The 12,131-nt window shown below is 38.2% G+C and overlaps 2 protein-coding genes across 3 annotated transcripts in view; both read right to left on the reverse strand.

Moving 5' to 3' along the window:
* Positions 1–12,131, reverse strand: part of LOC106129815 (kinesin-like protein KIF13B) — a 115,077-nt gene that overhangs the window by 78,214 nt on the left and 24,732 nt on the right. The gene's annotated exons all lie outside the window — the stretch shown is intronic.
* On the reverse strand, positions 1,815–8,660 carry LOC132902613 (uncharacterized). The gene is made up of 2 exons (XM_060948419.1): positions 8,143–8,660; positions 1,815–3,992 (listed from the first exon to the last, which is right to left on the reverse strand). Exons 1-2 carry the CDS (start codon positions 8,658–8,660, stop codon positions 2,102–2,104), a joined length of 2,409 nt encoding a protein of 802 aa, XP_060804402.1. The 3' UTR covers positions 1,815–2,101.

Raw genomic sequence — 12,131 nt, forward strand, 5'->3', positions numbered from 1 at the left:
TGTTAAGCCTCCAATAACAGATCGCTAAGATAACTATATGACAGCGCGGGGCGTGTACCCTAATAAAACGCAAACTTTCGAGGTTCATATAAATTCATTCTTTATGTCTATACGATGCCAACAAAATCTTAAAAATATCTTCTACTAAATCCTGGTAATTCCGATACCTGTGACGAAGTTTTATTTTTCATAGAACCTTTCCAAAAGCCATCAAATGTGTAATACCTCCAATAACAGATCGCTGAAGGCAATAACTATATGACAGCGCGGGGCGTGCACCCTAATGAAAGGCAAACACGCGAGCCAACGCCCAGCGCGTTATTAATTACAATTACTGCCTTGTGGTCCCCATTTCTATTGTCGTCTGCAAAGGGAATCCCCATGGATAGTTTGCATACGTTTGAAAGAATTATTGTAAGGACCGGTTTATATAAGGTATATTTATTTACTCATCATGTTTGATCAATCGAAGGAGCGTTAAGTGAATTTATCAATAGAGACTAAACAGACTGTCATGAAAAAATAATAACGTTATAATCAACGGTGGAGGCGGCTTGGTCTTACTATACTTTCTCATTTTACTCTCAGCTACTTCTTTGCTAGTTCTATAGATGTTCTTACGTCAACGTCAATTTTATTTAATACTAGCTGTTGCCCGCGACTTCGTCCGCGTAAATTGCGAATTTTTCCGCGTCAACTTATTTGCAGGCAAACTAATGCCTTGAGTTCATTCAAATGCCGATAACTTTTTTTAGTGAACCGATTTTGATGAAACAAACTTTAAATGTTTTTCTGAGTTAAAACAAAGCATTTGGTGAAAGTTTTAAGTAAATCGGTTCAGTACTTCCGGAGATAATCGTGATCATACATACAGACAGACAAGAAATTAAAAAAAAAAATTTTTGCTTTCTATCATTCATTTTAAGTGTCCCTCTATCCATTTCAGTCAAAAATATCAAATGTACAGACAAAATATTTTTACTGTTTTATGTTTTATTATATGTATAGATTAGACAAATAAATAGATATTGATTTAATATTTCAAATCTAAATTTTTGAATGTTTTGGTGTATTTAGTATTACAATATAAACTAACCTAATGTCACCAAAAGTGTGAAGCCGTGTAGTGTTTCTTCATAATGAAGAACTGAATCGTGCTGTCAGACGGCTCGCCAGTGACGTCTTCTCAGAACGTCTAAGTGAAGTGAATACGGCACCGTAATGGGGGCGGCCTTTGTTCAAAACTAGGACATTCTTGGTGGGGCATTATTGTGAACGAACGAATGTTAAACTAGACTGTTTATGAAGTCAGAAAGGGATATTTTTTGTGGACAAAAGTGTTTCAAATAAATTGCATCACTTTATAAATAATCCTGAACAAAAGCATCCATCGGATCCAATAAATACACGACTTTAATCTTAATTATCTTGTTTCTTTTAAACTTTCGCCAAGTTCAAGACTATTGCTCAAATTTCGGCAGTTTTAAACTCATAAAAACTTCCGAGAATCAACAAATTCCGTTTAGGCGTTCACTTCGATGATTAAGTTATGTTGTTGAGCTTCTTTCCAACATATTTCGACATTATCTTAGGTGGAAGTTCTTTCTAATCATAAATCTTTTTCGCCTCACTAAAAACGAATGTTTTGTCAAGCTGGTAATTAGTTTCTTCGTATACAGCCAGACAATCGCGTGGGGGGCGCGTTAAATAAATAAGTAGACTCTGTCAGGAGTGACCTTCACATCTGCGGCCGGGGCTAAAAATATCCAGCGGTTGGCCTCTCTGTATCGTACTGTTACGCGGACAGCGTTGAATGCCTTTTTAAAAAAAGATTATTTAAAGAAACTTAACTTTATTCACTGAATAAAAGTACATGAACTTATTTTACTTATTGGATAGATTTATAACGTTATGGAGGCAACCGCTCTGCAAGAGGTTCTAATGTGGACTGGCTATGAGAGCAACGCTCAGGACTGAGGCGCTGTGAGGGGGTGATGAGCAAGCCTGAAGGGTTTGCTCTGTCAGCACTATCACTAACATTAGCGGGATGTAACACCTCCCCCTTTAAGAGGAGACTTTGGGGTAGTTTCAAAGTATCCGTTTAAATTCTAGTTCTAAGAGGGGCAACAGGGTTGATTGTCTCAGGTCCAGGGTCATGTCTGTCGGTAAGTTCTACGGTTTCGGGGATCGTTTGAGATTTTACTTTCTTTAAATTGAGATTGAATTTAACAGGGCGGTTGCTGCCAGATTTACAGAAATTTTTGATAATAATAAAACTTAAAAATACTATGAACATAATTGCTAATATTATAGTAACAATAGAATAGTGTGTCCCATATTTTATAATATGTGGGCTTTGCTGATTTTCCAAAGCTTCTAGGTCGCTTAGAAGGGACTTGACCATGTTATTGCCACGTTGGCCGAAATCATCTAAGTCTACATTACTTAAGTGTACAGGGGGTGTATCAAATGCTAGTCTATTTAATTTTATATAATTACAACATGAATCGTTAATTAGGTTGAAATCCGGGAAATTGTTTATAGGTGAAGTTATATTAAAAATATTATATTTAGGTGTTAGTGTAGTACTTTTACAATACCCAACACAGTTCTTAGGTAATGTGAGTATTCCCGTTCCTAGAATTGTGGTCTCATACAATTGAGCGTTAAGACAGTCTATTGTTATTCTAATGGGTTCCGTCTGAACAAATATCCATTTATTGTTTATAAGGGGTTTCCAAATGTCTAGTGTTCCGATGATCACTTTAGTTTCACACTGTAATGGTTTTACACTATTTATTTTTGTTAACAATTCACTTTCACATATAGGCTTTACGTCGGTTGAATATATACTTCCAATATCACATATATAGGATCCGGGATTCACTAGCTTGCAGGGTTTTAAATCATCGAGGATGCAGTAGTAAGCCTTGTCTTTGGTCATTGCTATGTATTTATTGGCCGGAGAAATTAGGCTAAAACTATTCGGTTCACGAGGGTCATATGGTACAGGTAATGCTATGTTATGGAATAACACATATTCTTTAATGTTCACAAGTGGTACTTGTAAAACAAATACTATCTTATTACTAACATAATAACATACTAATTTTGATATACTTAAAATTAAGTGTATAGAATTAATATCTAGTGTTACAGGCAGCTCAAGGTCACTAGGCAAATGTCTATAGTTATTGGCAAGCTCTTGATGTAATTGAATGGGTGTTATGATAGCAGGATGTAGAATATCCTGGCTACTAAATAAAATGCTATTAGTTATATCTTCTAATTGGAAGGACAATGTTAGTATTGATGTTTCAAGTGAATCAAATATTCTGTTAATATCGGTAAGTATTTGTAGTTCGTTGGTAGCGTCGGATATATTTTTTATAAAAAGAGAGAGCTTGTCAATAGCTTCGTATAATTTTATTTCATTTTCTTTAATTGTAGCTATTGTTTTATTATATTGTTCCAGTACAGAAGTGGTGACCAAAATATTTTCTTTCATGAGTTTAGTTAGGCGTTTTTCATCATTCTGTAAAGTGGCTATTGCTTCTTCATATTGAATGCCGTCATTTTCATCTAATGTGCCAAAAATATATTTAAATACTGTACCTATACCTCCTATCCATGCACTACGCTTAGCTCTATTGTCTATTAGATGCGAGATAGAATCATATTCTCTATTCATGTCCTTGAATCGCACTATCAGTGGTTGTAACCAACTGTTACATTCGGCAATAATTTGTTCAGCCTGTGTTGCTTTGCATAATAGTCTGGTGTTTTCTAAAGCTATTTTAATATTCTGTATATGAGGTTGGAAATGCGAGATATCCACTGGAATTATAATTTTCAGTTCATTGTTTTTAATCTTAAGAGTTCCCAGGTAGTCATAGTAGAGGCCCGAACTGAAGGTGATTGGTTGGATGAAATCTCCATGAGATTGCCCTCGAGCTGAACTGTAAGTAACATTACTTATTAATATAAGACTACTAAGGTAAGTATTTTTTGTTATTTATTTTTTTTTATTTATTATTGTTATTATTTTTTATTTATTATTTATATATCTATGTTTACTACTAATATTTACTTTACTCATTTGCAGGTTTTACCTGGTCATAATGATGGGTGACGTGACGTCGGTTTATTAACAAGGTAAGTGTATTGTTACCGTTAATCTTAACTACTTTATAAGGTCCTTTCCAGAGGGGTGAGAGCGCTTTCCGCATTCTCAAATGATTCTTTAAATACACATAATCACCTATTTTATATTTAGATGGGCGAGTGTGCGAGTCGTAGTAAGTTTTGGATGACTCTTTTGATCTCCTAATGAGGTCCAGAGCCTTTTCACGTGAATACCTTAATCTGTTCTGGAGCATGCGGACATAATCTGGGTATGTTGCCGCAGAAGAGTCTTCATAGATGGAACTCGGGAGTGTCGGTTTATTACCAAACATTAATTCGTATGGAGTGAAGTTTGTTGTGGAATGAACTGTGGTATTGTATGTGAGCATAGCTGTATATACGTAACGAGGCCAATTAGTTTGTTCTTCATCAGTAAAAGACCTAAGGTACTCTTTAAGAGTCGAATGGCTTCTCTCAAGAGCACCTTGGGTTTGTGGATGGTAGGGAGAAGACCACAAATTCTTTATTTTAAGGAACTCACAGGTTTTCCTGAAGAGTTCAGAAGTGAAGTTTGTACCCTGATCCGTGAGGATGGTTTTAGGTATACCAAAGATAGATATGTAGTGAAGCAGGCATTCACTGGTTTCCTCAGCAGTAGTGCTGCGGATTGGGTATGCGGAGGAGAATTTTGTAAGATCATCTTGTATTGTTAGTATATATCTTAATTTGGCAGGTCCGGCTTCAGGTAGAGGCCCGACTATATCAAGGGATACGCGCTGACAAGGTTCAGTAGAAGTGCTTGTGATTTGCATAGGGGCGCCATTAATCTGTCTCAGGGCTTTATTAGTTTGGCATTGTGGGCATTTCTTTACAAAATTTTCGATATCACTGCGCATATTTTTCCAATAAAAGATTTCTTGGATTCTTTTAACCATACGATTCATGCCCAGATGACCGGCTATTGGGATATCGTGATTTTCCCTAAGAATTTTGGGAATTTCAGAAAGTGAAGGGTATATTATTTTATCTTTATATATATGTACATTAATATTTGTATTATTAAAAAGGTAAAGTATCATATTATATATTTTGATAAATTGATGGGTATCGAAAGGATTTTTAAAATCAGTTATGGCAATATCAGGGATAGAGTCAAAGTTAATTACAAATTCATTTCTGAGTGCTTTTAGGCTTTCATATAGGTCTTTGTAACTGGCTTTGTCAAAGTGATATACTTTAAAAAAGAGGAGGTATATAGTTTTATTACCTAGATTGAACGATATGAAGGAATTTAAGGTTCTTTCTTTTCCTAAAATTTCAGAATTGTCAGGTATATTTTCAAGATAGGTTTGAACATAGGGGTTTGATTCATCTAGATCGATAGAGGTAGGGAGAATAATGACTTTATGTTCCGTTTTAGTGATTTCTTGGTTATGTTCTATTATTTTAGTATTAAAAGGTTTATTTTTATTCATTATTTCTTTTAGGAAGGTGGAGTAGTCATCATTAGGTAAATCCAGGTTAACAGTGGAGGGGGCAGCAGTTTCTCTTGTTGTGATTTCAGGAGATAAGGAGTTTTCGGGGCCTTGTGTAGGCGTACCGCTGGGTGTAAGGACTTCAGGATCATCAGGTAAGTTAATAGTTTCATTATTTTGACTATTAGGCAGAGACTCAGTTTCGGGTAAAGGAAGAGTGTTATTATCGATTGGATCAGGATGATTGGAAGTAGGTAAGTTAATTTCGGGAAAGGAAGGATCGATGTCACCCAAGTCGAGGGGTTCCACTGATGTTGGTCCTAATTCTTCTGGATCGAAGGAGGCAGGAGATATTAATAAATCCATTAGATCTCTATCTATGGTTGTTGGAGATTGAGAGGACGCTTCTTTTGAAGAATCAGGAGCAGGATCATCATTATGCTGGACAGGATTGACGGGGTACCGAGAGAGGGCATCAGCGTTAGTATTAATTTTCCCTTTTTTATATTTAATGTCATATTCGAATTCTTCTAATTTTAGGCGCCATCTAATAAGGCGCGACCCTGGGTCTTTGCATTTGAACAACCATTCTAAGGGTTTATGATCTGTGACGACTGTGAATCTGTGACCATATAAGTAGGGTCTGAAAGTTTTAGTACCGAAAATGACTGCCAGGCATTCCTTCTCGGTGACACTATAATTGCATTCGGCTTTATTGAGGGTACGAGAAGCATATGCAATAGGGCGGTCCTGCCCTATTGGACCTTGAGATAGGATAGCGGATATTGCATAGTTAGAGGCATCACACGTTAAAAGAAATGGTTGTGTGAAATCAGGATAAGCAAGGATTGGGGCAGTAACGAGTTTATTTTTCAAGGATTCAAAGGCTAGTTGTTGTTCGTTCTGCCAATTGAAAGGAATGTCCTTTTTTAAGAGGGATGTGAGAGGCTTGGCGAGTTTGGCAAATTCTGGTATGAACCTTCGGTAATAAGATACGAGACCTAAAAAGGATTTTATATCCTTGGGAGATTGAGGGATAGGAAATTCGGATACTGCTTTTGTTTTTTCAGGATTTGGTTTTACTCCGATTTCACTTATGACGTGGCCTAAATATGCTACTTCTTTTCGCAGAAATTCGCATTTTTCTGGTTGAAGTTTCAGGTTGAACTTACGGATTCTGTCAAAGACAGCTCTTATATTTTCGATATGTGAGGGAAGATCATAGCTATAGATAACGATGTCATCAAGGTAGACGAAACAGCGTGTACCCTGAAGACCGGAAAGACAATTATTCATAAGTTTTTGGAAGGTAGATGGGGCATTTTTCAGTCCGAATGGCATACGGTTAAATTGGAATTGGCCTTGAGGCACACAAAACGATGTTTTAGGTGCATCTTCAGGGGATATTAAGATTTGGTGAAAACCAGAAGATAAATCGAGTGTGGTGAAGTATTTGCTGTTTCCTAATTGGTCTAAAATCTCAGATATTTGTGGTATAGGGTAGACTTCGCCGATAGTGATGTCATTTAATTTTCGGTAGTCTATTACGATGCGCCATTTGCGCTGGCCTTGGGAATCTAATTTTTTCGGAACTATCCATATCGGTGAGCTCCAGGGAGAAGAAGAAGGTTCTATGATGTTTTGTTCGAGCATTTTGTCGATTTGTTTTTCTACTTCCTTTTTATGACATTCCGGAAATCGGTAAGATTTGGTATGAATTGGGATATCGGAAGTAGTTTTGATTTGATGTTGGATTGCAGGGGTATGAGTGAGTTGGTCGTTAGGTAGGTGAAAGATGTCAGAATACCAAGAGCAGAGCTCTACGAGGGCATCCCTCTCTTCTAGATTTAAGTGATTTAACCTTAATGAATTTATTACATCCTTAGTTCTTGTAGATGTACTTTGGGAATTGGTATTGACGGGATAAGATTCAGAGAATAATGGTTGTACATTAAGTTTTAAATTTGTTTTGACATTAACGTAGTTTTCGGAAATGTTAGCTACAGTAAGATTTATGCGATTATTATCTTTGATTTTCACAATACAGTTGGATACTAATATATTATTAGAAATATGTTGGTCTACAATGATGCCTTCCTTGAGGTCTGTGTCCTGAACGGAGCATTCAACGACAGCCTCTGTCCGAGGTGGAATAATATAAAATGGCTCTGAGAAATGTAATTTAACATTTAAAGGTCCTATTTTTAATATATCATGAGTATAGTCGATTTTGCAACCAAAAGCTGTTAAAAGATCGGTACCAATAATACCATCGTAAGGTAGGTTAATATTTTTTACAACATGAAATTTGTAAGAGATGGATTTTCTTTTATCTAATTTTAGTTTGAGTTGAAAGTGTCCTTCGGTTTGGGTTGGATCATCACCGGGGTCAATGCCTTTGAGTTTGATTGATTCTTTAACTAAGTTCATTTTATTTTGGATACTGGATTCCTTAATTAAACATATGCTAGATCCTGAGTCGACTAGTAGTGATAATGGAATATCTGATATTTGGGATTCTAGTAAGACATGAGGCAATAGCCTTTTGGTTGTATCTATGTTGATTTCATAAATGCGTTTGTTGCAGGAAGAGGAGTTCGATTTTGGAATATGGGTGCTAGCTTGGGGCTGGTTACCCGTGTTGTGACCCTTGGATACAGAGTTATGGGCGCTGGCTTGGGGCTGGTTACCCGTGTTGTGGCCCTTGGATACGGAGATATGGGCGTTAGCTTGGGGCTGGTTACCCGTGTCGTAGCCCTTGGATACAGAGATATGGGCGTTAGTTTGGGGCTGGTTACCCGTGTCGTAGCCCTTGGATACAGAGGTATGGGCGTTAGTTTGGGGCTGGTTACCCGTGTCGTAGCCCTTGGATACAGAGGTATGGGCGTTAGTTTGGGGCTGGTTACCCGTGTCGTAGCCCTTGGATACAGAGGTATGGGCGTTAGTTTGGGGCTGGTTACCCGTGTCGTAGCCCTTGGATACAGAGATGGTGTCTTGAAAGGTATTAGTGCTAGGTAATGATTTGGATTTGGGACTCGCGAGACACCGCCGCGAGCCCATTAGTCGTTTAAATCATTATTAGGTTGGAGGTCTACTTCATCGTGACCTTCTTCCTCATCAGGTTGTTCGAGGAAGTTCACACGTGGGGGTGGCCTAAATGATCCATGATTAGAATGAGGATTTTGATTCACTTTGTATCGGTTATTATTAAATTCCCGTTTTTTGCAATTTAATAGATCGTGCCCAAATAATTTACAGTAACGGCAAAATAGGCTAGAGGAGGCCCCTTGCGTCATTGTATTGGAGGTTCTTGGTTGCGGTTGGTTTGAGTAATAGGATTGTTTTTGAGAATTATTAGGCTTAAATTTATTGCTTTGTTGATTATTAGAGTTGGATTTAGTATCAGGTTGGGAACGTTTATATATTGTTTGCTGGATACGTTCTTCCGAAATCGCAAAGTTAATGGCTTCATTGAGGGTTTTGGGAGATTTGCATCTAACGATGTTGGATATACGGGGATGGAGCCCCATTACGAAGTGATGAAGTGCCAGGTCTTCCATGGCTGCGGTGCGGCCGGGGAGCTCTTTGGGTTTAGAGGTAGAAAGTGATATTTCGGTAAGTAATTGAGAGAGATATGTTTCCGTTCTCAGAGCATAAACATTAACTGTTTCTTGGGGACCTTGTTTATTTTCTTGAAGGTCGGTTAAAAGATGTGAGTAATGTTTACGCTCACTGAACTGGGTTTTTAAGAATTCTTTTAGTTGTTCCCAGGATAGAAATTCTTTTATAGAACATGCTACTTCGGCTTTGCCATTTAACTGACTTAAGATGAATTTGAATAAAATGGGTTTCTGAATTTCGGTAGCTAAATTTAGGGCATTATCGCAATTAACTAAGAATGAATTAAGGGTCTCCCGACTACCATCGTATGATTTAATAAATTTGAAAAGAACATTTAATTCTAGAGTAGACATCGCGAGAGCGGCTGTGGTTCTTCTTGTGATACGAGGGGAGCCGGGGGCGGATTTTGATTTTTCTTCCGTATCGCTAGCGGTTAGATCAGGGATATTAAGAGATAGCTCGCCTTCCTCAACCTTAGGCACTTTTGGCATTATAAGATAATACTATTATGATACAATAATTCTTTTGGTTCACAAAAAATAAAGTCTAACAGAACCCTAAGGTAACAAGCAATAAAATGTTATGTCTAGACTAAACAAAGCAATGACCAAGACTCACTACTCACAGGATGTGGGCGACTGATAAGAACGCGACGGCGGCGGCCGGGAACATTCCGATGTAGTTCAGCTTACTGTTTCTTGTTTCTTTCAGGATAATAGCGTGATTTGGATTTGAGCAAGGATGTCTTCTAGGATGAATGTCTTCTCGAGGTGTAATGTTGGTAGCGAAACAGGCTGCAGACTATGAGGAGTAGGGGATGTAATAGGTCCCTTTGTCTTCTTCGCGACACCGGGTTAAACAGGGCAAAGGGCTGGATACGAGCACCCTTCGCTTAAGGGTAGGGGTTGCGGCTAGTGATGCAACCACGGGATAGACAGATCACTTGCAAGATCTCTCTCAACAGGATATTTTCTTTCACAGTAGCACTTTACACTCACTGCACTGGATTATTTATTTTATTTTGGATTTATTTAGGATTTTACGGGATCCGGGGGTGAGTCCACGAGCGGGCCTGGTTTACGATGTCGGATCCCACCGCTTTGCCACCAAAATGTTACGCGGACAGCGTTGAATGCCTTTTTAAAAAAAGATTATTTAAAGAAACTTAACTTTATTCACTGAATAAAAGTACATGAACTTATTTTACTTATTGGATAGATTTATAACGTTATGGAGGCAACCGCTCTGCAAGAGGTTCTAATGTGGACTGGCTATGAGAGCAACGCTCAGGACTGAGGCGCTGTGAGGGGGTGATGAGCAAGCCTGAAGGGTTTGCTCTGTCAGCACTATCACTAACATTAGCGGGATGTAACAGTACGTACCTGAACCAACCCTCGATTAATGATCATCTCATTTATTATTGAAGCATCAGTTAAATTTCTTTGGGATTTTTTATTTACTCGTTCTGAGCTTCACTTAGTGTGAATTTTCGCTATTTAACTTGGTCTTAACCACCACCTGAAACTTTGCACTATCACCTATAACAGTGCCAGATATCATCAAAAATGCAAACATATTACTAATTTAACCAATGCGGTGATCCCTGGAGCGCCTATGAACAAAGAAAACGAAAGAATTTTTTTAGGAACCTACCTAATAAATCTCAAATTTAATTATATAAATGTAAATGAATTTACATATACATATAAATAAGAAAATAATGTAAGGTTATACCAAACGGAATTCTAAGCATTGGATTGGTCCAAATGTTAACTAAGTTTACCTCGCTCTCAGCAATGTAAACACTGACATCCGGAACGTAAACTGCTTAGATACACTAAAGGGAGTACACTCGAATGACGGAGTAAATAATTCCAACAACAACCATATTTCATTTTACGCATTTAGATTTCAGTAGATAGTAGGTAAACTTCTAATGAGAAAACGTCGCGAGGTTTAGATAAATTGTAATTCTGTTACAGACCTTGATTTCAACTCAGACGTAAAAGGTTACCTTTTTCAAGTATATGGTTTTCGCTATTATGTATATAAATGTTCATAAAGACCGCCATTGTAACTTGATGAAAAGAAAAAATGTTTCCTCATTCATCACTCGTCCGGCCGAAGAGCCTGCGGGATGAAAACAAAAGGAAATGTTCCATTGAAAGTCCTCGGTTGTGTGTAGCTTCGAAGAGCCGGCATTCCCTAGAGGCCGACGTCCCTCAGCCACGCTCCCTTAACACTTGGAAATTTCATTTGGAAACAGTACGTGCCGCTGGGACGAAATGCGCCCCTTTACCCGGCCCGCGATTTAAGCGAACATAGACGAACGCCGGTTACAATAGCCGGGTTCGTTGCTACGGAATTGAAATTAGGTTGCTATCGCGCTTCTTCGGGTAAATAAGAAAAGTTCGATATAAGTACGATCCAATCTCGAATACTATAGGGGTTCGGCGGTCATGAACCAAATTAGAATCCTGATATCTCACTCGGCTTCTGTTCGGAGGGTATCAACAAAGGGTTTGTTTCATTCCTTTGATGTATGCTTATCGCGAACATGACAATCGAATGTTGCCACAGAAGGTCAGTGTCGTATCGCTGACGGAGGTAGCCTTGGCCGAGAGGAAATCTCTGTCGCAAATCCGAGCTCCCGCGAGAACAATGTATAGGTGTCGCATTGTTGTGACACGTAGCGTGCAAATTGGCTGGCACGTGCGTCAGTGTACAGAATGTATCTACACTAATACACGCGTTATGTGTTCTCACATTGAGGTCGTCAAAAAAGAAAAGATACATTTAGCAACAAGCCTCTCTAGGGTTTGATATTAAACAGGTAAAATATTAAGAAATAGAGAAGAATTAAAATGGTAGGAAGGCGGCATTTCGCGAGTGGTGATTTTGCGAGTCACA

Source organism: Amyelois transitella, chromosome 3, assembly GCF_032362555.1.
Source record: "Amyelois transitella isolate CPQ chromosome 3, ilAmyTran1.1, whole genome shotgun sequence".
NCBI lineage: Eukaryota > Metazoa > Arthropoda > Insecta > Lepidoptera > Pyralidae > Amyelois > Amyelois transitella.

What these genes read in the sequence shown, in the direction of transcription:
- LOC132902613 (XM_060948419.1), bottom strand. Translation starts at nt 8,660, where the DNA reads ATGGGCTCGCGGCGGTGTCTCGCGAGTCCCAAATCCAAATCATTACCT. An exon ending in AACATAGATACAACCAAAAG is followed by an intron (nt 3,993 to 8,142) that starts GCTATTGCCTCA and finishes TACTTACCTTAG; the next exon opens with TAGTCTTATATTAATAAGTA.